General features: G+C 36.2%; 1 protein-coding gene across 11 annotated transcripts in view; it reads right to left on the reverse strand.

Moving 5' to 3' along the window:
- Window positions 1-27,394, reverse strand: part of LOC129732802 (probable G-protein coupled receptor CG31760) — a 177,562-nt gene that overhangs the window by 9,853 nt on the left and 140,315 nt on the right. For 9 of the 11 annotated variants that reach the window (XM_055694065.1, XM_055694068.1, XM_055694069.1 and 6 more), the window contains 5 exons: window positions 22,763-22,971; window positions 22,088-22,337; window positions 21,732-21,997; window positions 3,757-4,770; window positions 1,439-1,576 (listed from right to left, as the gene is read on the reverse strand). In XM_055694065.1, the coding sequence (XP_055550040.1) occupies window positions 4,713-4,770; window positions 21,732-21,997; window positions 22,088-22,337; window positions 22,763-22,971 (783 nt within the window). In that variant the 3' untranslated portion in view covers window positions 1,439-1,576; window positions 3,757-4,712. Of the gene's footprint in view, window positions 1-1,438; window positions 1,577-3,756; window positions 4,771-21,731; window positions 21,998-22,087; window positions 22,338-22,762; window positions 22,972-27,394 lie in introns of those variants that run through there. The other 2 variants (XM_055694072.1, XM_055694073.1) reach the window with 2 other exon arrangements.

Raw genomic sequence — 27,394 nt, forward strand, 5'->3', positions numbered from 1 at the left:
TTAGTATGGTCTACACTCTCACAAAGCTTCATTGAATTCTGGACCAACGTCTGGTCGAGTTGGCGAGAAATCCATCACTAATGAAAAGCTGAATTGAAATTAAACAAGTTGGCATAATTCAAACAATCTCAAGCTCGTTTGCTCTAATAGAGTTTTGGCATCGTTCTGGAATACTCTAAGAAAGTACTTAAAATTAAACTTTTAGTTCGACAAAGGAGCTAATTAATTTTGAATTTATTATCTACAGCTTTGTCGACTTTGCAAAGACGTTTTTATGGGCAGAAGATCCCATTTTGTGCTATTGGTTTAATTTTTTGGATCACGACTCATTTTTGAGAAGCTATTTTAAAATGCTATTTTGGGAAGGTATTGATGATAAAAAATATTTCTAGACCCGAAACGATTTGCTTGATTGTTGTGAAAAAGGCAGTTTGCAGTCAAATCAGAAATCTCAATTGAAAAAAATAAATAAAACTGTGATATTTTTTGTGGAATTGCTCAATAGTGTTACGCTGCTCCGCAATGTTTAACTTATACACAACACATATTGCATAGAAACACAGTCTCTTTTTTAAGATATTTCATTTTATCAGGTTCGTAGCGTGACATTTCACTACCGATGCAATAAGAGATCTCTCAATCCCAATTTCTCATTTCGTTTTGGCAGCCGGGAATATTTCGAAATTGATATCTTCCCAAAATATAGCGAATTTTGATGAACGCTGCAAACCCAGCGCTTATTAAATGTTCATTTCTAGTTTTCCATCCAGGGAAGCATATCTGCATATTGTTCGTGGTAACGCTACATTTCCACGTAGTCGTGATGTATCAGTAAAGATGTTTACATTGACAAAGCGAATGCCAGCAAGCAACAACCACAGAACCAGCAGGTCGAGTGAACCTAGCTAACGGACGAGGAGGAAAAATTTCCAGATAGGTACTTTGCATAGTATGCTGACGACTGAAAGGTTTTCCACATTTGTTTCCATCTAGTTCGAGCTTAACCAGCCAGGCTGTGGAAAGTTCCATGATGCTATTGTCACACTGTCGCTCTGTCTATGCGAAACCGGGATTAGCATCTTTTTGCACATCACCGTGCAGCAGAGATGCAGAGATTGTTAAAAGAACACAGGTCACTCGTGAAATGGAAGGCTTCTGCTTCGTGGTTGCATTTTATTGACTCGCTGCTTCTGTGTATGGAACAACAAATGATGGAGTACCTATAGGTATTTCCGCTGGGGTCGTATCGTAACCAAGTTACACGAGTTGTATAGCCGGTACAGAGAACGAGTGACACCAGAAATTATCTTGATTTGTGTGTCTACGGGGTGTATTATTTGCATGGAACGTTTCAACCCTGGCCAGCAGTGAAGCGGTACCTCGTTGATAGTGAACTAGTAATTTAAGCTCTTGTTGCAAGTTGATTAATACTACTTACCGGGTGTATTGAGCAGGTGGTGGCTGTTGCGACGGTTAGAATGTGACTCTGGCTCAAAATTAATTGCAAGGGTACTGAAAACGAACGAACTTTCAGCTAACCTCCACCCAGGGATCCGGTGAGCCGGCCGGATAGTGGCTGAAATTCAAACAAAATATGATGGAGGTTCGTGTTAAAAAAGTGCATAGAATATTTCCTGATAGTAATTGATCTAGAGAATAAACATATGTTGCATGAAACGATTGATTAGTAACAATAGAGAACCACCGTGTATAATTTATAAATTATTCTACTCTTCTGTGCACAGGAAACTAATAAATTCATATCAACGGTACCAAACAGTTGATAAATTATGTCAAATTAGGATCATTAGGCGGCTCACTATTTACTTAGACAGGGAGAATGGGAATGGGAATGAAAGCCTTTTACATTTTGCAGCTTTTGATAGAGCAAAATCAACAGTTTTGCCACTTAGTATTGATTAATACCCTTTGAACTGGCCCAATTAAAATTAATGCGAGTGATTAATGTGGAAAGTAAGCAAGGGTTGTTATCCTATTCATTGAATGATTTATTATTTTTTCCAATTATTCACTCTATTGTAAAGAATTTCGGTTCCTCATTATTGACTCTGCTGATGTTCTGTTAACCCGCTTTCAGCGTATTCGTAAGCTCTGCAAATCCCCCTTATAGCATAAATACTATATAATTGGAATGATGCAATTGTTCGTGTTCTCCAAAATTATTACGAATTTTCGATCCTGGTTATGTACAGGCTCACTGGATGAATGCTGAGATATTCCAAAAAATTAAGATCTACGTGCTATACGTAACGAAAAGGGGAAACAAAAAAAAAAATAGTCATTTTCCTTCTCTTGAGCTTTTACCAAAATAACTTCAACTTTTCTAACATAAAAATTAAAGAATAATAAACAGCAATTAGGTGTTTTTTTTATTTTTTTCCTAATTGATTTATTCTTTTTCCTTTGCGTATACATTCACAAAATCTATCTAGTTCCACTCAACTTTCATTTAATAGTTTTTACATACCACCAATGTTTACTTGATATTCGCTTTCATTTATTCTAACAGGATATGAACATGAACTAAATTGGTGGACTAATTTTTTTTTCTTTGTTTGAATTAGAAAAAGAATCGAAAAAATCAGTGTCCCCTATGAGTTCTAGTGGTCCCCGTGGTTCTGTGGTTAGCGATGTCGGTCGGCTAGCTCTCCCACACGGTTGTGACATCGGGTTCGATTCCCGATCAGGTCGAGGATCTTTTCGAGCTGGAAATTTTCTCCACTCAGCACTGGGGCACGGTGTATCGTTGTACTTATCTTACACATGCAAAATGTGCCAAAAGACAATATCGATAACGAATTCTCTCAACTAATCTAGTTGATCGAGACCGCATAAGCCCCCCAGGCTTGCGCGCGATATTGTTGTTGTCCCCTATGAGTATAAAAATTCATTCGCCTGTGAAAAATTTTCAGTTTCATAAACCAAATGCGTGTTCAAAGTTTCATTTGAAACCAAACACCTTGATATTTGTCGATTGGTCATTTGACTTATTAATGGACTATTCAACATTCTTGTGTAAATAAAAAATGGTTGTAAATATGTTGTTTTTGAGTTTAAAAACAAACCCTGCAATAATAGAAGTTTTTCCGCAAAATATACCTTTACCCATTCCTTTTTCTTATTTTACCCTAAAAGCACTTCTAATGTGAGTAATTGAAGTGTCAAACTTTAAAATGACTTCAAAATATACCGAAAGTACTTGGATATTGAACAAAAATATTTTCTCCAAAACAGAAATGTTGAGTTCATAAATTTCCATTTCGACAACACTGTTATTTGAAATTTTTACATAGAAAATTTGATCCGAAATGTCGAATCGAAAGCGAATAGTGACATATTAGAGAAATCTGAAAATTCCAAATTCAATCAGCAAACAGCCGATAGGAAAGTCCTTCTGTGTCCATCACAGACTGTGAAACGCCTCTTCTCAACGTCTCAAATGCAATAAATTTAATACAGAAATAATGACTGTCATCGTCGTTGAAGCCGTCGTCGTTTTTTAACGTCAATTCTGTTTTTATATAGAGCGACGATGAAAAATTGGTTGCTGCACGTGCTGCTCGACCGCTTTAATGTCAAAGTGTCCCGGGAATGGTAGTTCGATTTTAATACTCCCACGCACAGTGGATAATTTTAGCAACTTATCTGAAATTTTCAATTCATTGGTACTTCCAGGTACTGAAAGCTCCGCTAGGAAAGTATTTAAATTTGCTCAAAGCAACATGTTGAACTTACCTTAATACTGTTTGGTTGAAGAACATTTACTCCAGAAATGTGACCAGCAATTCCACAAGTTGTCCCACCATTTAAAGCGCTGACCGTGTGCTACTTTTGCGGTCATTTTTCTTCATTATTGAAAGCGGTTTTGCCCGAGTGCGTTTGTCCTTTTTCTCGCTTCAACGAAGCTCTCCCCAGTGGGGCTGCGGTTGATACCGATTCCATTCAAAGTGTGTAGCAATGATATCTACGCCTTCATCCGTCTGTGGGATAGATTCGCACCAGGCAGAGGATAAACTGGATGGTGGCGTGTGACATGCGGTTCAGTGAATTTTGTACGCTTCTTGTTCGCTGTGTACAGCGTAGGTTTTGATGGTTACGAGTTACGAGGCGTAATCGTTGTCCGCGTGGTCGGTAATTTAGACATAAACTGGGATTCTACTGTCAACGGCATTACTGGGTGATTCAGTGCTGTTACTGGTCGGAGTCGGGGTTGGATTGAGGGTCAAATTGGACGATGCTGAATGATCATCAGATGTGGGGATTTTCTCTCTGTCCGCATCTACGCAGTTGTTATTGATCCGATTGCAACGAAACTCTTGATCTTCGCGGCAGGACGAAGCTGTCTGCTCAGTGCCATCCTGACCATCTGACGGATTATTATTGTAGTTGTTGAAGCTGCTGTTTCTACTGCAGTGACCACCGGAGCCAGCGGGACTGTTCTCTTTCGCCCACTTGCGTTCGAGAAGGTTGTAATTCATGTTTATTCTATTGTTATGATTAGTGCTGTCGGTGGCGGTACACGCTGGGGATGATGATGGTGATGATGATGACAGACAGATGATAGCGGACGATGAGGAGGAAAAGTTTGACCTCACAGTAGTAGTAGGGGCACGGTTTGATGGGGTTACAAGCGGGGTCACGGTTACTGTGATGGGGCTTGATGAGCAATCTCGTCCACCTCGGCAGCCATGTCATACCCTTTCGGTTCCGTTAGAGTGTTGCTGCTGTTGCTGCAGTGACGATGGGTAGCTAAACATAGAGTGACAAATGGAATGGAAATAAAACGACACATTTCAGTGGAAAGGATCGGCGGTGAAGTTTTGGAGTTTGCTCAGCGCATGAAAAGGGTGTAACGGATATTACTTTTTATGAGAACACTTAACACCGTAACTAGATTAAATTCGGCTAAATAGTTTATCATTGCTTGGTATTTTCTAGTAGCATCGTAAAAGTGAACATTTGGTTTTCAAGAATTTGGGATTTGTGATGACATAAAAAATGTCCTAAGTATAATACAGTTTGATCACCTTTGTGTTGAAATGACAGAATACCATATGACATATTCGTTATGCTTAATAAGTCCACGTCGCACAAACATGGATACGAAGTTGGCACGCTCCAGCTGCTTTCTTTTTTCCCACTTTTATACGCACGTTGAATAAATGATTTGTCGTCGATGTTAGTATACACTTCGAACGTTTGGAGCTGACACCAACGAGAATGGGTGAAAACAGCGTTACTTTTTTTTCTCGCGTTCCTGTTTTACCTTCACGTAGGCTAAATAGAGGTGTTGGAGAATGTGCCGAAACTGCTTTAAAATATAGAGTTTATTTTCAATATTGTATGAAAACGAATTGCGCTGGCCTCGCTTGAACCGAGAAAATAGGATAGCATTCGAGTTAGTTTCCCCTGAATACATAATGTGTTTCTTCATCTTGTATAGTATTTATTTTGCTATGTGATACGTCAACTACGGCTCAATTGCTTTTTCTGGTGACAGTCAGGTTTTCAAATGGATTTTCGAATTAACGTGGTTTTTTTACACTGATTTTCGAATTCACGCGGTTTTTACGCGATACCGCGGTATTAAAAAATCTTCATGCGGAATTTCAAATTACCGCGGGTTGGGAACCAAAAACGTCAAATTGTTTATTGAGTGAAAGACTTAGTCAAAAAAATCGCCCTCCGAAGAATCCGAAATGACCGTGAAAGAGAACAATTTTTAATACAGGTCGTAGAGCATCTCTTAGCTGGTCTATAATGCTATGAGGTATAATGCTGGCCTAACAAGCCAATCGTCGCACACTGTTTTCAAAGCTGCAAAAACGCGATCGAAATTATTTTGACCCAAAAATTGATTTTAGAGCTGTTACGTCTTCAGCAAAGTTGTTCAAATAATTATTCTCCATATTATAAAAGTTGCAATTTCATGATTAATCCACTCAACAGTGAGAAACGAATTTTACTTTTCTTATTCTGGAATATAAAAATCCACTTTGATCTGCAGAACTGTAGCAAATTTTAAAAGAAACAACTTTGTGGAAGACAGCATACTTTTATCTATCTATTCAAATAGACTTTTGTGGAGTTTTCTATAGATTACTACTTAAAATCTCTTTTTGCTATTAAATTAATTGGTTTTCTATAAATTTTGAATTGTTTGCTACAACGAAACAAACAATATCTTCGAAGAAAGTTTATTTTTATCTCACATATATTTTTGGTTGTTGACGATTTTTACTAGAATAATGCGCTAAATTACACTAATCACTCTTAACTCAAAAAATAATGATTTTGGAGTCGTAGTATCTTCAGTAAAGTTGTTCTATTAATTAATCTCCATTTTGTAGAAGTTAGAATTTTGTGATTAATCTACCTGAAAGTAAGAAATGAGCTGAGTAAAGTTTTAGCAAATTTTGTAAGAATCAACTTTGTCGAAGACACTATACTTGTAACTGCTAATTTAAATGAACTATTGTAAAGTTTTCTGTAGAATGCCCCTTAGAATATTTTATTTTATGATAATTTTTTATAGTGATTTTCTAAAATTTTCCAATGTTCTACAATGTTGTTAACTATAATAAAATACAGAAGTTCACTGAAGAAAGTTTATTTTTATCTCTTAAGTTATTGAAGATTTTTATCAAAATAATGCACTTATTTATTCACAAATATCTGCACAGGAGACAGCGAGAGACAAATGCCTATATCTGGAATAAATGATGTTGTACTTATACTCAAATATAGAAATGGTTTAGTCTGCAAATATTTGCAGATTTTAAAGATATCTGTTATTCAATTAGTGCATTGTTTCAATAAAAAATCGTCAATAACCAATGAAATATGAGAGATAAAAAAAAACTTTCTTCGATGACATTGTTTATTTTATGATAGCAAACAACAAAGTAGAACATTGAAAAATTCTAGAAAATTACTACTAAATGTTATATTGAAAAAAATTGATTTTTAGTGGCAATCTGTAGAAAACTCCACAAAAGTCCATTTAAAAAGGCAGATAGACGTATGGTACCTTTGAAAAAGTTGTTTTTTATGAAATGTGCAACATTTTTGCCGAACAAAGTGAGTTTTTATATGCAAAAATGAAAAAAGGAAAATTCTCTTCTACTGTTAAGTGGATTAATCACAAAACTTCAACTTCAACAACTATCAAATGGAGAATAATCAATGGATCAACTTTCCTGAAGGCACTACGGCTCTAAAATCTGTTTTTTTTGGGTCAAAATAATGTCGATCACGTTTTTGCAGCTTTGGAAACAGTGTGCGTCGTATGTTCGAGTCCCGGCTCGGGGCAGTGTTGCGAAATTTCGACACAGAAAAATGACAGCAGTTTCACTCTCACTCACTTCAAAGTGATATTGAGTGTCCAAGTCAACTTTCAGTCAATAATCATGTCAGTCATATAAATGATATATCTTAATTAATATCGAAATTATTTTATCTGAGCAAATCTATTGCATGAAGTCAATGGAGTAGATAGGCACCTTCATCCTACACCGCATAAACATCGCTGGAGCAACATAGCGTGTGCGAAATCACAGTATTGCTTCTAGTCAGCATTACCACTGTCAACTGATTGGCGCTGCAAGCAATTATCACTGTCAGCTCGTTCGTGTTGATACTGATATTCGTAGTATTCAGTTTCAACTGAGAATCTATCACTGACAGTGAAAATTTGCAACCCTGCTCGGGAGTGACTGCTGGTGTTAGTAGGATCATAGCGATAGCCTCGCAATTGTCCTGTACACTAACAGTCGGCTGTAAAGTCTGTGTATAATAAACAGAAGGTCGAGTGTTGTACCAAGGCTTACGGAATGTGTTGTACCAAGGCTTTGCTTTGCTTAAAGCGTCTCGGTTTTTTTCTGAATCTTTACTTGATGGTTTACTTTACGCAGACTATTGGAAATAACGCGGATTCTCGAGATGACGCGTTTTTTTTACGTAGCATGTATCCCCCGCGTAAAAAACTGTATGTGCAATATTAGGAAGGAAGAGCATTTTCAAACTTCAAAAACCACTTTGAAAAATTCTTCTTTTTACGTGGGACTACGTCTTTGTTTGCTATACTGGGATGCATTCTGTAAAATTGGAAATGAAACTGGCAAATGATGCGTCAGATTCCAAACGTTAATAACAGCAAAACCACATGATGGATAACAATAACCAATATGTTGTTGGATAGATAAAATGTATAACAATTTTGTAATGTGCTAGTTATCACTCTAATTTAATTGCTAAGCGGTAAAATTGATAAAAAGTTTCAATGACAAATTTACGTGAATAATGAACCAATTACATGCGAGCATTCCTAGCACAGACGACGTGAATGAACACCAACCGGTTCTCTTCATTATTTTCTGTATCAATATCGAAATAAAAATTGACAGAGTCTCCCCGTCCCAATAGGTCAATTTGTTTTTGCTTCCATGAGCTAAGACTAAAATGATGTCTCGAAGGTAAATGTTTTCCAAAAAGTTTGAAACAATCCCCATTCTTGAACAATTTTTCAACCTTCATTCAGAACCTAATAAAAACCGATGTTTTGAAAGAAAACATGCTGGTACAATCCACAGTACCAGTGGAGTGAAGAACCGCAGATCTCTCGTCGTCTATGAGTGCACCGGTACTCTTCTATTCGTACATTTCAGCGGTACACTTTTATTCGTACTGCAGCGGTACTATTCATATTGCAGTGGTACACTTTTGTTCGTACATTTCTATACGTGTGCAATCGAGGAAAAACTGCAATGCTGCTGTTGATGGTGATTGAAAGTTTATCTCATAATAGGATTAGGCTGATACAAATTTCGAATTCTTTTTATGTCCAAGGTTATCAAAGTTAGCAAAGGGGGTGACAAAAAAAATAACACCGAGATGAAAAAAAAAAAGAAATATCTTTGATCAAAGTTTGTGTGCAAGTTATGACGTTTGTAACTTGAACTCAAATAAATGATGAAAAATAACACTTTATTATTTTTATTATTTATTTCGCTAGCCTTTTGACGACACTCTCGCTGTCACTGGACTTGTTTGTTGCTAAATAAAGCATTTATGCTGTCGGAAAACCAATAAAATGAACAAAACGGTTTGAGCTTTTTTTTTCTTCCGCTTCCAATATTCAAGATTTTTGAAGAGAGGGGGGGGGGTGACATAAAATGAAAATAAAATTTGTAACGGCCTTACCATAAATTACTCAACAAGAATTGTAATTTTTTGCAATGGATATTTATTTAATTCTATCTTCGATATTCACTAAATAATCGTGACCGGATAGTACAGAAAGAGTCAGTTCCTAAATATATACATTTATAGAAGAGTAAGAGCAGAGCCTGCGAATGCTTGTGAATTTTTTGTTTATTTACTAAGACTCATTCAAAATCTCTTTTTACGTTTCAAAATTGTTAGATGATATATTATCATTCTAAGCTTTACCATAATAAACGTATATTAGCTGCCTTTGTAATACAGCGAATGTAGTTGTAGACAAATGAAAAAAATTTTCAAGCAAAAAACAAAATTGTAATTGTGGATTGCTACGATTTTTTGCTAAAACTTGTTAATAATTTTGTTTAAAATATCTTCTTATGTTTGCCAATTAATGAACCATTAAAAGGGCTTCCATATTATTTTAAAAGTTAGATCCATATTATAGATTTGATTTTTTTTTTGTTTTAAAGAGGCTTTGCCTAATTTGGCATTCGCCTCTGTAGATTTGATTTAATCAGAGTTAAATAAGACAAAAACATTCATTATGATAACGTAATTTTAATGAATTTGGTTTTTTAGGATATCGAGTTAATTCTGACTTTGACGCATTACGAGAAATTCTTGGTGCTTCTTCAACAAGTACGATATGCTCGTTCCTTGTCAAATACAAGTTAATTGCACAAAAAAATACTGCAGGCATATCGTCAAATATAAACGATTTTATTTCGAGTGTTGTTGAATATATTTCAAAAGTTGATTTCCAGGGGAGGCTTAAAATAAAAATACGTACAGTCGCTGAGCAAACACATTAACTCTGTCTGCAGACTCTGTATATTCTGGAACAAAAAATCCCCTAATTACAGTGTTTAGTCCCACGTCACCATTTCATACAACCCTAGAGCTGTATAACTTGTAGTATTTGTTCCAAATTTGTTACTTAGATTTTTCTCCAGTTATGTAACAACGCATACTGTCGTTACTAGTTCCTTTTCATCTCCAATTCATCTGGTGTACTTGTATTAGTTCGTTCATTGTAAAAATACGATATAGAGAAAAAAAACGTGACAAGAGCTGCCAGATATATATTTTTCTCCATCATACAGTATGCAAATATTGATTACTTTAAAGCCTTCATGTGCTTTTTGAATTCACATCACGATCTGAAAACTGCGGGTGCAAGCCCGGTTGAAACTACAGACTTATCGTTTCATGGAAACCTTTTTATTTCCAAGAGGTAAACTGTGAAGTGAGCTAGTAAAATTATTTAATTGGAAATTCAAAGTAAACTACATAAGCAGTAAAGCTCAAACTGGAAAAAACGAAAAATTATAGGGATTTACCATTCCTGTGAATTTTTGTGCCGCTAGTCATTTCAGTTACGAAATACTGTTGTAGTACTGTTGTTTACTGTTGAATAGGTGAAGACGCTAAGTTAATTATTCCACAGCCTTCTGTAAAACGAGCCTAGGGGGAAATTTGGATTTAGAGCTCGATAGTAATATTCTAGAGAAAAATTTTGCACTAAGGCATTCCTTTGCATTTATGTGTAAGTTTTGATGCCCCTTCTAAGAATTAGGAAACATTTTTGATTCCCATAAACTTTTGCATTACATTCCCATGAACATGAATATTCTTGTCTATACACTTTCCTCGAATTAGGAATAAATCACGACATTCCATACTCACAGACAGGTTCTGAAATAGTAGCCATGCGTGTATGATGAATAAGCATTTTCAATGCACTTAGCAATTTTTACTTATTTCATGAGAACGCTACTTTGTTATTTTTCTATAGCATTCTAATTTTAAATTTGACGCTGTGTTTCCGCTGGGAATGAAACGATGACGGCCACATGGCCAAAACCAAAAAATTAAATACCAAACGTATGTAATAATCGATTGAGTAAATAACGAGCGAGTGTCCGCGAGTAAATTGAGCGAAGATTACAAATAAATAACTAATTAACTAAAATTGATAGGATTAGACAAGGACAGGACGAACAATCGGGCAAAAGAATTGTTTCTCCCCGATTCTTTTGGGTGGAAGGGGAAGGAGGCCGGTTCATCTCCTCCCACTCACGAGGTTAGCCATGACTTACGCTGGTCAGCAGCCGGTTTATGAATATAATAAAAATTTGAAACATAAATTATAATTTCGCGGGACGGGTTGCGGAAGAAATTGGTGGGGTGGGGCATTCCAAAAACGCACCAAAAGCTTCCACACACTCCAACGCGAACGTTAATCGTGCGCCTCCTTTCACTGTTTAATCGATGGAGACGCAAGTACATCGTTCTAGGGAACGAGCGTAGGGGGAAATTTGGATTCTAGAACGACAGTATTATTCTAGGGAAAAATTTCTTCTTTAAAGTTACTTATGATGAGGCGGTTATTTTTATATTATCACAAATTAGAGGTACCAACATTTTCTACCAAATCAGATATTTAACGTTCGTATCTTCGTAGATAAAATTGAGGATTGTTATGCAGTGTTGCTCTTCCGTTATACAAGGGCTGGTTCGTAAAAAAAGTTTTTTGCATCTTTCAAAACAACCAACTTATAGATAATACATAATCCATATACCATATTAATAAGGTGGCTTTGAAAAAAATTTTGTTCTTATAAATTTTAAGTACAAAAGCGACATTGTTTAATTTGAAAAGGAACAATTTCTTTTATCTGTTTTGTTTCACGGTTTTCGAAAAAGTTATGTAAAAAGCCAATTTAATCAACCTAGTGGTGAGACCCAGCCTTTTTCATTCAAACTTATTATTTGTTTAAACAGATTTACACGAACACTTCGATTTTCAGAAAAAAATACATTTTAATATAATATTTGCTGTATTTATTTATTACTCTAAATAACAATTTTTGGTAGTCAACAGTTCAACTATACCGAACATTTGAAACATAACATTTGATCGTGGTATATTTTTTTTGATCGTGGTATATTAGAAACGTCATTCTACTCATATTTAGGTTAGAGTCGATTATATATCAATCGATAAAATATCATTTTAGATTCGATTATTTATAGTATGATTTTTTTTCTATTTCAAATATAACTTTTTTTTACAACTTTTGAACCACGTGTTCAATCATAATAATTCGTCAGTGATCCCTTAACTAGCCCGTTCATCTGATATCAGTATTGTTCAAATCGGTTGTGTAGTTTCTGAGATAATGCAGTTTCTTGATTTTTATATTTTGATACCTTACAGACGAAGTTACAGTCCGATTACAGTTAAATTCAGTAGTGTACTCTGAGGCAGCCCTTTCATTCGACACTAATTTTGTGGAAATCGGTTTAGCCATCGCTGAGAAAAGTGAGTGAGTTTAAGTAGTCTTCAAAATATGTTTTTTTATTGCTGGACTTCACATTTTTAAACGTAACAGGCAAAGTGAAAATCCGATTACGAAAAAAAAAATCCCTTGTGGGGCAACTAGACCTTCTATATGACACTGGTTTTATGAAAATCGGTCCAGCCATCTCTTAGAAACATGAGTGAGATTAAATAGTCTCCAGATCACGTTTCTTTCCATAACTTTTGAACCACATGTCCAATCTTTGTAAAATTCAAAAGTTAAGAGTTTTTTAGGCAGTAGTTTTTGTAGTTTCTGAGATAATTCACTTACATGTTTTCTACATTTTGATAAATAACATAAAAATTAAAAATACGATTACAATAAAATTTAATGGGGCAACTAGACCTTTGATTTGAGAATAGTTTTATGAAAATCGGTCCAGCCATTTCTGAGAAAATCGAGGGAGGTTGTAAAGTTACACACACACACATACACACACAGAAAATGTGTGAAGGTATGTTTCGAACTTCACAAGTGTACAGCTTGCTAGTTTGGATGAAAGATATGCTCACGTTCCCTATGAAAGGTCTACTGACTATTTTATTCAGAATCTGTGTTCCACCATTGCCAAGAATATTCCTGCAGTTGACACCGGAAGAATTCACAATGTTTGCAGGATCGTAGCCTCGACCATGCCTGCCAAAATCAAAGATATAAAACAACACGTATAATCACTTATCAGCAGGCCCGGATTTAAGGGAGGGGCAAAGGAGGCAAATGCTCCGGGCCTCTTGATTCAAAGGGCCCCTTAGTTCTGGCGCAAACGTGAAGCCAGAGAGAAGACTTTTTTTTGCTTGTCACCTTCCAGTGAAACGTTACCTCTAAATATTTTAAGAAACAAACACTATCTGCCCCGGGCCCCCAGCACCGAAATCCGGCTCTGCTTATCAGTAAATGTATGACTTTTTTACACATCCTTTTATCATAGAAAATCTATTAAATATTATGTATTTGCACTCAAGCATGATTTAGCTTTGTACGAAATTGAAGTCCTGTAAATGTACCAGCTGTTACCATTCCTGGTGTTAACCTTTGAAACTTTTGTTGTACTTGGCGTTTCCATCGATTCAACAGTGAAAGGAAGCGCACGATTAACGTTCGCGGTGAAGTGAGAGGAAGCTTTTGTCGCGTAACTGAAATGGCTAAGGGCTATAATTTTTCTTTTTTTTCAGTTTGAGCTTTAGGACAACATCTGTGTTTACTAGTGTTGTTAATCGAAGAACCAGTTTTTCAAATTATGACCTACTTTCATTTCTATTTTGCTCAGATATGCGTTATAGTTTTTGTCATGCCTAAAATCACGAAATTTTAACACACAGACCGAGCCAAGCGCCATTTTCTTAAAAATTGAGTTATTAGCACCAGTGGATGTGCAAACTGATGATCTATGTTCCATTAGAGAATAAAATGATTTGAACAGTTCATAGGCGTGTTATAGTAAAAAATCTCTGTTGCACTTTGTAAAAAGAACGAAATTGCGTTCGACCAGAGTGAATCATAAACACAGACATGGTATCTAAATAAAGTGATTGTTTGTGATTTAAAAGTTAACTTTGCGATTTATTTAAATCAGTAACTGATTTCTCCGCTTCGAACAGCTCGTTAATACGACTGTCATCAGAATTAGATAAATAAACAGCCAGGTGGTTTTCGTAGAGCCGAATTTCGTTTCAATGGGCACATTACTTTTTTTCAAGATCTTGTTGAGCCAGACCGAACCAAGTGCATTTTATTTCCATTTGATATTTTTCAAATAATTTTAAATTTTTTCTTGTAACAAACGTCAGGACTGGGTCAATATACGTTAAATCAATAATATTAGACAATACCCGCTTCAAAATACCAGAGCATTTCATATTGATACTACCTTAACACTTAGCACTTGGTGCGCTTTGGCACCAGGAAATAGAGTAACAGAAATAAAGCTTTGCTTGTCTATCAGCTGTATAATTTCTGATACAGATTGGACTAAGAGATAAAGCAGCGTTGATATCTATGTATTACGTTTGACTAGTGAGAAAAATTAGCTTGTTTAATAGACAAGTTGATATGTTGTAGTAAATACGTTAGACCAGACCGAACTGAAGACCAACTTTTTAAATTTTTGTTCGACCAGAGCGAACTGAGTGCATAGGTGTCAAAAATAAAAACCAAATATTTTATCCATTATTGCTATTTTTAGTGTATTTGCAGGAAACTTTCCTGGGAAAAACTCTTCTGAAGACCGTAAGGCGCTACGATGCTTGTAGGAAAAGTTATTCATTCCAAACTGATTGAATGTCTGCTACAGCATGCTGCAATTGCACACTTGCTTAAGGATGAGAAATAATTTCGCGTGAAAGTTAGCTTCAGAGTGTAATTTTTGCTCATAGTATCTTCGAAGAAGCCTCCAAGATAAATTTCACACGATACCATTTCTTATCACATGATTGAATTTGCAACAGTAGCATGCTGCAGCAATATTGCTAGTAAAATTCAATAGTGAGCCGTTCGTCAGACATTCAATCAGCTTGGGGTGAATAACTTTTTCTTCAAGCATCGCAGCGCCTTACCGTCTTCAAAAGAGTTTTTCCCTGGAAAATTTCCTACAAATATCATGTATCAATATATTTTTAGGAGCCATCTGGACATCTCTATAGAACATGTTTTGAAAAGGTAGATTTTCTCATATAAAATCGTATTAGAACTTTAAAAATCGGTAGCAAAAATATAGCTCCTCTGATCGATCTGAAAAATTACACGGTTGTTATAGGATCCATAAGGAACACAAAACCTAATGTAGACTGTATTTTTTGTCCCACTCTATTGTCCATAGGTGAGAAGTATTACCTGTAGATTTGATAGAAATTCATGATCGCGGCAAGGTTATTAAAATTACCCTAGCGAGAACTGAAAAAAATGAGTCCATGCCTCTGCGCTGCGTTGCTTAATTGATATACTCGTTTTTGAAGTGAAATTAAAGCCTATCCAAAGAGAAAAACTTTTTTTGTTGCGTAACGCTGATGTAACCAGCTACCCCCATATGAGCGTTACGTAATTTATGGATGCCGTCTGATTCGTTTCAAATATTCGAAATGGTAGTCGCATTACCATAAATAATAAAGCATGAGAAAAAGAGTAAAACACTGTGAAAAATACATGAGCCAAGTGTGCTTGCGTATGTTTCAAACAAGTGAAAGATGAAGAGCACAAAGCATAAAGAATAAATGAGTAATTTGATGAACGGATGACAACTAAAAAATTTTTTTCTATGGTGCCAAAAAAGTTGGATGTACTAGAACAAAAACGGATTTATTGCACTCGAAGATAGATTCACTATTAACAAAAATAATAAAAAAATGAATGTTTGAGAAAGGCCCAAAATCGGTTGTTCGTCACATCTTTGTCAGGATGCCAGAAACAAGGGCGTTGTACGGTGTTCACGTCCACTTTTCGGATGCCTCTCTTAATTCTACCAATCAACTGTTTGCAGTTCCTGATCTCCAGTTGTTTTTGTGCACCAAGGAACTCAAAATCCCTAAAAAATCTTCGATTAGGCGACCTGAGGTAGATTTGTTGGGTTGCGTATTTGGGGTACAAACGGAATCGACTGGTTGTTCAGGAACGTTTGTGTTTTTACGTAATTGATGTCGTTTCATCTGGCAAAAAGATATACCTTTCATCAGTATGGTGTTTTTGAAGAAATGGAATCAAAGTTTTGTTTATACATTTGTTTTGATTGATAGCCAAACAACTACGTATGATTTAGACAAGAAGAAAAAAGTCTTTTTCTGTCCACTACTCTGGCTGGTCTTCCACTTATTGACTGGCAACATCGACTGCCCAAGTATTTTTGCGCAGTAGACTCTATGTTCGCGATCCGAATCGTGCCATGTGCCACCGCTTTAAGGAGTTTTATGAGATATTTGACCCGAGTATACCGAATAACGTATTTCGTCAGCGAGTTATTGATGTTTTTTTGAACAACTTGACTATATTTTGAATTCAATTATTCATTGAGACTCATCATTGTGAATCATGAATATTGATTGTCGAATAAATACTAAATACTAAATAAGTAAATGGCCTAATTTCATTAGGATTCGAACCCATGACCACCCGCTTGTCAAAGTGTACTCTGTGATTTAGTATCAAGTTTGGACAGAGGTATATATTTATATTTTGGAAATAGATTTATTGTTATCTTTTCTATGTCGTTAAAATCACCAGGCATCTCCATTGAAAAGTTACTGCAATGCATAATGGAGACGCATCTAATACGTTTAGTGACATTGAAGATTGAAAAAATCCAAAATAAAAAAATATGTACATCAAAAGTTAATATTTTGTGTCAAATTTTCTGAGAATTTATGAAAACAGGTCTTTAACCTTCGAAAATGACAAAATACGGTACAACTGATTTTGTCTCGAAAATATTTTTTTTTCATTGAGTGCTTGCATACCTGAGGCTATAGGCACCAAATAAACATGTTTCGAAATCGGATAAGGCGTTGTTTTTAAGGGTTTGACTGATTTGAGAACTTTTGGTGTTAGATACGTTTGTTAGAATTTGTAGGCCAAGTTTTCATTAAAAATATATTTAAAATCAAATGATAATTTCAAATGTTACGTTGAAAAAACAAAACCTAATGTTCTCTTGTGGAAACTCCTAAAACATTGCAGTTTCTCGGAAATAATTGAATGACATTATGACAACAGTGCACAAGAACAATCTAAAAAATTCAAAATAAATGTCTGTAGGTACCACAACAAACTACAATATAAAAGAGGGATATACCGTAATGCATCAAATTTCGAACACTTAAGCTATGATGTAACTTCTTGCACTAAAAAATCAACGAAAAATAATTTTTTTCGACGATCCCAAAGGTTTACCATGTTGGTTAATTTATTTTTGTTGCAATTAAGTGGTATTTATAAAGATTCAAACAAGTTTTGTTTATTAAATTAACAAGAATTCAAACCTAGGTTTTGACTCAAATTCCGAACACTTCCATGTAATTACTAAGAGATAGATAGGCAAACCGTCCCAACACTGACTGTCACTTTTTTCAACGCCTGCTGGTTCCCTGGAAATGGCCCCACAGTGAAGAGCTATCATGACAGGGTAAAGGACATTCCAAGCACGAAATGGTATATAATAATCATACTTTTGATTACTCTAGCTATAATAATGTGGTTTTCATTCTAAAGTGTTCGAAGTTTGAGACTGTTCTAAGTTTGAGTCAAAACGGTACGTTTTTTTTCATGAAGCCGTAGAGAAGATTATTCATTTATTATATATATATATATATATATATATATATATATATATATATATATATATATATATATATATATATATATATATATATATATATATATATATATATGAATATATATATATATATATATATATATATATATATATATATATATATATATATATATATATATATATATATTTATATATTATATATATATATATATATATATATATATATATATATATATATATATATATATATATATATATATATCTATATCTATATATATATATATATATATATATATATATATATATATATATATATATATATATATATATATATATATATATATATATATATATATATATATATATATATGTATAGATGAAACAAACAGATTTTAGAAATGTATATGTGCATGCAGACATTTGATAGGTTTTTGTTTTTATTTCGATTGCAATCACATTGCTAGATTGTTTTTGTACAAAAAAGCAAAGCCTTGGTGCTACCGTCCGATTCGGAACTTGACCTTCTGTTTACTATACACAGACTTCGCAGCCAACCGTTAAGTGTACAGGACAATTGCGGGGCTAGCGCTACGATCCTACTGACACTAACAGTCTCTCCCGAGTCGAGACTCGAACCTACGACGACTGGCTTGTTAGGCCAGCATCGTACCTCGAGACCAGATGGGGAGGTTTTTGTACACTGTACGCATAATATCATTCAATTACCTCCGAAATACTGTAATGTACTATGCGTTTCCTCAAGTGAACATTAAGTTTTATTTATTTAGCATAACTTCATCATTTTATTTTAGTATATTTTTGAATTAAAATCTAGTCTGCAATCCCTTACAATCGCATCTAGTATCAGAAGCTCTAATCATTCAAGTCACTAAAAAAAAAATACAAATAGTTCGTCAGTTTACATATAAACTGGTCACATTTTGTTACGTAACTTTTGAACGAGCCTTCGGATCAAAACGATATTTTCCATAACATAACTAGACTCTAAGTTCTTTCAAACGCGACTAAAACAAACAAATCGGTTCAGCCGATGCTAAGAAAATCGAGATACATTGTTCGTAAAAATGAATAATCACACATACGCATACTTCCGCACACATACATACCTTATCCGATGTTCGAAACATGATTATTTGGTACCTATAGCTTTAGGTATGTAAGCACTCAATGAAAAATATTTCCGAGGCAAAATCAGTTGTTTCTTGTCCAAAATAAATTGAAATGTTGTATGTGTGAAAAACCACACACCAGGGTAGACAACGTAAGTTTTTTTAAAGGTGGGATGAAGGTTAAAGCTAGGGAGAGCTCCGTAGCCGCAAGGTTACAGAGTCCGCTTTGTCAAGCGGATGGTCGTGGATTCGGATCTTAATAGAATCAGGCCATTCGATGTCAAAAAGGACTTTAAGTATGAGTTTATTCTCAGGCTCCCCACCACTTACCCTTCCTTTACGCTGAATTCTATAATACCTTTGCGTGACTTCCTCTTAACAAAAAATAAGTCCCTCTTATCAATAAAACTGGCCAGAAGGACGCACGACGAAACTTCTCCAGGGAATTATAATTGGCGATATTTGGCAGGAGGAAGGAGGCTCGGTATAGAAGAACAGTAAGCGTGTAAAACGAGGGGAAGTACATTACACACAAGCACTGATCAAATATAATAATAAGCATGCCACTTCTCAATAGCGGTATTGCTAAAAATAGAAGTGCGGGATACAGCAGACACCCGGGCATATCTCACAATAGATCAACGATTCTGGTCGCAGTGAGGAAGTTCATACAGGAAAAAAAAGGTTAAAGCTAACGAATTTACCACTTGAGACAATAACATGCTCAAAAAAAACTAATTCCAGATAAGAATACAGGTTTGTTAAAACTCTTACAAAAACCAATATAAACGCTTTTTAACTTTCTTTTCGTTGGTTGGAAATTTTTCAGTAAAAATCGAGCAATTGTATTTTTTTTCGCAATGGCTATGGCTAATACAATCTATGTGGCACGGTTTATTAAACATTATTACCATCTATATTAGACTTCGGCCCCCGCGTGAAATGGAGCTCTAGCTTCGAAGCTGAGTGCTACAAATATGCATAAAGGCATCATCAAAAGATGATGTTAATGGTTAGCCATTCATTCATTGGATTGACCGTAAATCAGGTTTGCACTGTTTGCGATGAATATTACCGGTTTATTATGCACATAAACATGGCTCATTTATTTTGTATCAACGTAATAAAGTTTATTCATCTAACATCCCCGTTCTTGATTATGCGGTAGACCGATTTATGCTGTTCGGTTCAGTATGGGTCTTTAAAAAATTAAATCGTTGCCCATGAAGGTGTTTGCGTATTTGTGTGCACGAAGGACTCCCACTTAGAACTTTATACTCTAGTGCCCAAATTAATTTTTAGACGGACTTCAAAAAAAGCCCGTCTAAAGGCGGCACTGGGCACTAGAGGGTTAAGCCAGCTTAGCAGAAAAAGTAAAAAAGTGTGCTGTTTATGAGTTTGAGAATGAGAAAACTATTTTGCGGTTTCAATGACAGGGACTATTTGAAGTTTATAACAACAACAATGTCTTCCATCTTTATGAATTTATTTACTACAGTAAAGTTTATGAAAATGGTGATCAGAGTAATTGATAAAGATGCACGAAATGAAAAATCTTAATCATTAACATTAGCGAATATTTGCTCAGCATTGGAAAATATTAAATTTATCTTGGCACAAATACAAATAACGGAACACTGCAAAACTGTTGCTGAAAAATAAGCAAAAATAGAGGAAGCAAACCTTCCCAGCTGGTCTCGAGGTACGATGCTGGCCTAATAAGCCAGTTGTCGTAGGTTTGAGTCTCAGCTCGGGAGAGACTGTTAGTGTTAGTAGGATCGTAACGCTGGCCCCGCAATTGTCCTGTACACTTAAAGTGAAACGGGATTGTGGTCTTTTTCTATACAATTTTGAGGTTAGAGTTTTTTCTACTTTTGTAGTTTGAGCGTAAAAAAATCGGCTTCCACTAAATAAACAGCACTCATATTGCTACTTCAGGCATGCAACAGTTGTGAAAACAATTAAAAAAAGTTTCATGTACGTAGACTTCATAAATCAAGAGAAAATTAGATTGCGAAATTCGAGTTGATCGCGACCACGTCCCGTTTCACCTTAACAGTTGGCTGCGAAGTCTGTGTATAATAAACAGAAGGTCGAGTTCCAAATCGGAATGTAGCACCAAGGCTTTGCTTTTCTTTTTTAGAGGAAGCAAGCGTCAAAGTTATTGCAGTTCGCAAGTTTGAGAAGGACAACTCTCTTGAGGATATTCTAAAGAACATGATATAGCATGCTCGGAAATCGACAGAAAGATCAAAGAAACGTTGAATCGCAAAAAAATTCAACATCAGTACATAATGTAGCAACAAAGGGAAGTACGTGTATATCAAACGTTGTACGTTCCCAGAAAAGAAATGGATTGAAGACATACAAGAAGCGGCGTATACCCAAAAGAAGTCTGAAACAAGCAGCATTCAGTAAATTGAGCTCTAGAAAGTTGTAAACTTTACCGAAGCGAGATGCTCACGGATAAAAAGTAGTTAGTTACATAAAAGAGTTATTACATATTGAACCTTCTGTTAAAAAAATGCCCTAAAACCAAAAGGGAATCCTGCACGAAGCTTTGAGTCCATGATATATCACATAAAAATATGAACGCAGCTGCTTGTTCAACTCCCGTGAAAATTTACTCAGTATCACAAACTTCAAAGAAAAATATTCATATTGTGTTTCGAACAGAATATGTGTTGTGCACACTAAGTTCACATTTGCAAAGTGACATATCACCACACTCACCCAATTGAGTTGGCCGTTCCGGAGTAGCAGCTGTTGCTACCGCTGTGTCCATCCTCGGTGATGCCACTGTTCTCCTTGAGTGAATCCTCCTTCGGTGCATGTTTATGCTTGTAGGACGAATGCAGTCCACCGCCACCGATAGTTTTCCCCAGAGGGCTCTTCAGCGTGAAATAGCCACCCGGTTTCGGTTTGAGGTGGCGATTGTTCATTTCCATGTGAACAATTTTCATGAATTCAATTTGAGCAGCGAGTTTCTGAATTTCTTCCTTGGGAGAAAAAAATGATCAGAACCAACCAACAAATGAGAATAAGAAAACTGGGATGGAGAGGGTAGGGAATTGGAGTGTCGTACTTACCTTCAGTTCTTCGTTCTCCTGGTATAAATCTGCGGTTTCCTCGGGGACTAATCCGATGCCGTTAAGCGAGAACGATGCGGTTATGCCCCGCTTTCGAGCACGCTGATCCCACTGGTCCCCTTGTCCGCGTAGTATCCTTAGAACTTTCGGGCCAAATACTAGTGCTATCGTTACGGATGTGCTAAGTTGAGTCCGGATGAAACCCAACAGGTATTTAATATCTGGCCCCGCTTGGGGAAAGATAAATAAGCTGTAAATGTACAAACACACATTGAGGGAAGATTAAAGGGAGCAAACTTGGGAAACTGAATGCGGTCACTATTGAGGTCTGTTGAATGTGCTTTAACGTAGGTAAAGAGTTGAATGGAAATGATTGTAATTATGCCGCTGGGATACCGCTAGCTAATGTTGGACACCGCGCTTCGTTTTGTACGATTGGTAGCAGTATTTTGAGAAATACAAACTTTTTTTTAATTAGAAACTTTAAATTAAAACTAAACATTCAAAGGGTAAATAATAAAGCCACTAGAGTTTTAGCAACCGGCAAAAACGATTAAATGTCAACCTGTTATTACTCCACTTCCCAACCTAAAATCGATGCATAATGCAGCGAAGGGAGATGAATTCACAATCCTGACTAAATATTCATGGGCAAAAAACCCGCAGGATACTTACTGAAATGCGACCATGGTGGTGTTGACGAGCGCTATATTGTAGATGGCATACGAAATGAGCCGCGCCTCGTTGTACAGTGATTCGGCATTCCGCACGTTATAGCACACCCGAATGCCCCAGGCTAGGAACAGCACTTCTCCGATGGCCAGACTGTGGTCCCACCAGTTGTACGAGCATTGTTTGAATATTAGCCCGTTCTTGTCTACGATCTACGAGTTGTGGAGTGGGGTGTGCATGTGTTCAGGCAGAGAGATAGAAAGTGGTAACTGGATTAATAGACTAGTTTAGATAAATACCAAGGATTCAGTGGTCTGGTAGAGCATGATTTACATTCGCATCCGTAAACCGCACTACATTATGAGCAGTCTCGTTCCGCAGCATTGCCGACACCTAATGTAAGGAATGGTGGGAAATTTAATTACCGTATTTCGTGCATTGCTAATTAGAGACTAAATGCAGTGAGGTATTTATTGAAGAGCTTTAGACGGATTTATTAAGAGCGGTAAACAGCATTTTGTTAGAAATTGGCATTAATTGATGGCGCTTCGATTTTACGTCCCATTCTGTATATTTCTAATGTGCTTTTGTTATGAATTTGTTCTAACTGTTACTATAGAGTCAGTTTGGCACTCATGGAAACTTGACACAATTTTGTTTCACATTATTTCACATATTTTATACTGAAACAAGCATATTATTTTTTGGAGTTGTTGTAGAGATTTTTCACAAATTTGTTTCGATTCTACAGTAAAATTAAACACTAATCCAAATTCTACGATGCAATGTTTATACAATGTATAATTTTTAAACAGGCGATGTGAGTGCAAATAAAAAAAAAACATGTTTGGGTTTTGCTGGGTAAACTGACGACCTTTATTTTCTTAGATCATAGATCGGTAAACTATGGATAAATTGCGAATTAAATTTAGCGCTCTGCCAATTAAAAAAACTCAGTATCCAGCCAATTAAAGTCAGTAACTTTTATAACGTGTGAGGAAAAAATCCGAACAACTTTTAAATTGGTCTACGATTCCGAAGTGCTGCACAAATCGAAAAATCCTTTTCCACAAAATGAAGATCCACTTTTATATAACTGGTAACACGACTAGTCGATTCTGTCAAGTGACGCTTAGTTGGGAAAAAGGCGTGGTCAGAAGAAGATCGTCTTAAATTGATTTGCAATTTTTGTGAGCGAAATGAAGAAAAATCTAAAAGTGAAGTGTTCCACTATTCTAAAAATCTTAGATATAGATAAAAACATTTATATACATTATTGACAAACTCTTCGATGATGGAAATACCTTCAAAAGAAAATCTGGTTTCGGACGAAAATGCACTTTGCAAGAGAGCAAAGTTCGAGCGAAGTTGAGAGCGGAAACGCCTGGTCGGCCGGCATAATCATATCGTGAGCTGGGCAATAAATATCCGATTTATTCAAAAATGGTAAACAAGTATCTGCAATGGGTTTAAAACTTTGAATATTAGTACCATAAAAATGACAAAGTAGTGTTTTGGCCAGACCTTGTATTGTCAAACTATGCTAATGCAACTTTAGCGGATTTGCGGCAAGGCAATCCTTTCGGAATGGTTTATTCCGAAAGGATACAATTCTCAAAATGTGCCACAGCTGCAGTCTATCGAAACTTTCTGAGCAAATTTGAAGCGAATGGTCTACCATAAAGGTTAAAGAGCAAAAACCGTCGATCGTTTGATAGAAAAATCAAGAAGGAGCTCAAAACATCCGGAATTCAGGACGCTATAAATCTGGCCTCTGGGATCAGGAAATCAGCGCGATGTGGAGCTTCCTATAAGGTTTGTTAATGAGTTACATTATTTGAATAAACAAACAACTATAGAAAAATAAGTTGCGCAAGATTTTAATTTGGAATTGAAAGTTTGTTCGGATTTTTATCCTCATACGTTATAAGAATGTTATGTGTGATTAACGACTGGTATTAGCGCAAACCAATTGAGGTTGTTTTACTAACGCTAGTGTCTTGATGATGATGATTTCATGACATTCTGTTTTAAGTCTTTGCGAGCGCTGTGACAAATTTTAAAATTTTCTACCGGTTAACGGTTTGTTACCGCCAAACGGGGCGAATAGAAACAGTGTACTGCAATGTCTAGAACGAACATTAAAACTTCCTCTCATTGAGAAAACGTTGCATGTTAAAATACAAAAATCACAAGGGTTGAATCAGGGCCAGTTTTGGTGTAGGGGGGCCCGGGGCAGATATTTTTGTAGGGCCCTCTCTCTTTTCTTAAAAAAATTAGAGGTAAGAAAATTTTAACGCTTCACGAAGGTGACGAGCAAAAAAAAGGTCTTCACTCTGTTTTCACGTCTGGCCCAGGACTAGGGGGCCCTTTGTGTCAAAAGGCTCGGGGCATTTGCCCCCCTCAAATCCGGGCCTGGGTTGAATGCAAAGCCACGACTGCAGGGTTTACGTAGAATTACATAAGGTTGTTTGTTACTTTATTTATTTTTTTATTCTCACTTATTTTCCGTCGGTCTGGTTCCACCACTGTTGTTGTGCCAATCACCGATGCATGCCCGGGGAGGCGACTCCACCTAGGACCCTAACTTACGACCCGTTGATTAACGGACCGGCGACAGCGGCTTTACGAAAGGCGTGATCCCAGAGATTTTTCGCTTCTGAACATCTCCCGGTGTCGGTTAGGATTGAATCTAGACCAGTTGCGTTGGTTGTGAGTGGATCACGCCACCCTACAACCATCGACACCTATGTCGGCGTCGGGATTCGAACCCAGGTGTCGAGCGTGGTTGGCGAAGACGTTACCAACCACGCTAGGCCCCGCCCTGCTACTTTACTTGTATTGAATAGGAGGAGTTGAAGTGCTACCTGAAAATCAGCTTGCACATATATCACTGAACAGGAATGGAACAAACACTATACAACACAAACAAGTTTCAACAGTTAGAAGGCATGCAGATTGAAAAAAATATTTTACTTCTATTTCTAGCGAGAAAACGAGAAAATATTAATGCTTCAATAATTTGTTCGTTGTCCTTAAAAGGACAGTTTCTGTTCAATTTCATGTCAGATATAAGGTTTATCGCAGCTATGTGCTACTCCGACAGGGGAGATTAAGGCATTTTTCTAATAACACAGTTAAAAGCTGTTTTTACACTGAAAATACCACAAAAGATCAAAATAATGGTCACAGTGGTCCAAATCTTAATAAAAAAAATACACTGAAAATTTGACGACTCATATATTTTCAATTCCAGCGTCCCAAAACGTTTATGTGTTATCAATATACGGCAACTTTTTATTAGAGGGAGTGCCTATGGCACTTCCTCTAATAAAAAGTTGCCGTATTTTGATAACCGATTGCCGATTTTTGATATTTTATTAGAGGATGTACCTACTACTGATGCTGCCCGCTACTGCACAATGGAAACTTTTACTAAGAGAAGTGCCGCTGCATTAGCTGGCCCTGCCACAATCGATGCTGATATCCGCTGCAACCGCTGCTGCTTCTATCCGCTGCCCCTGCTGCTGTGACTGCTGAAACAGGCTCTTATATAGGCCAAATAGCACATTCCAAATTACTAGGTCTATAGTTCTGTCGACCGTGCTTGGGAGAGCAATCGTATAACGGGCAATCAGATCATTCGACATTGCGTTTCAACAAGGATTGACCATTCTCAATATTATAGTTGCTTGCCATATTAAGGCTTGACAATTTTGAAAGTTTGATTATTATTAACTGCAGATAATATTATTTTTGCAGATAATAAAAGAGAGAAAAAATAAGGCATGGGAAAAAGTCAAATTTATAACTGTTCCTTCACTTAAAATGAAGTGTATTTATATTAACTCTTCAATTAGGTATTTAATCTATCCCGAAAAGGACGAGAACAATAACATGATTTTATTCAGATAATAAAAGCTGTTCGGGTGTTGCATAGTCAAATTTATAACTGTTCCATCATTCAAAATGAAGTGTAATTATTTTATAAAAAATATTAACTTTCCAATTAGGCATTTAATTTATCCTGAAAAGACAATTCGTTATTGAATTCAATATCGGATAAGATGCTGATCACATCTTTGCGTTATCACTGATAGTGCGAATAAGGTATTTCTTGGGGTAGATAATGCAGTGCAAAGCTGTTTTAACTAGAGATGTTACGAATATCCGCATCCGTAAATGCGAAACATCCTCATGGAAATTGACATTCACATTCACATCCGCATCCGCATCTTACCATGCGGATGTTGAGAAAAAATATCGCTTCATAAAATTTTGTAGAAATCTTTTTTTTTGTGTATTTGCCGCTCGCTTGAATAACTTTTGCATTGGGGAGGGCCATGATCATGCGAAATTAGCGAAATAAAACACAGGGGATGCTACGGAAATCCGCTTCCGCATCCGTAAATGCGGAACATCCGTCTATGTAGAACACCGGCATGAAAATTGACATCCGCATCTACATCTGCATCCGTAAATACATATCCGCATCCGCATCTGCAGATGTTTAAAAAATCTCATACGTAACATCCCTGGTTTTTACACTCAAAACTTCACGGCTCATGTATTCTGAACGCCAGCTTCCCAGAACGCCGGAGTGTGGTGTGTAAAATGAAAGAATTGTCCATTGGA

The sequence above is a fragment of the Wyeomyia smithii genome, chromosome 3, assembly GCF_029784165.1.
Source record: "Wyeomyia smithii strain HCP4-BCI-WySm-NY-G18 chromosome 3, ASM2978416v1, whole genome shotgun sequence".
Classification (NCBI taxonomy): domain Eukaryota; kingdom Metazoa; phylum Arthropoda; class Insecta; order Diptera; family Culicidae; genus Wyeomyia; species Wyeomyia smithii.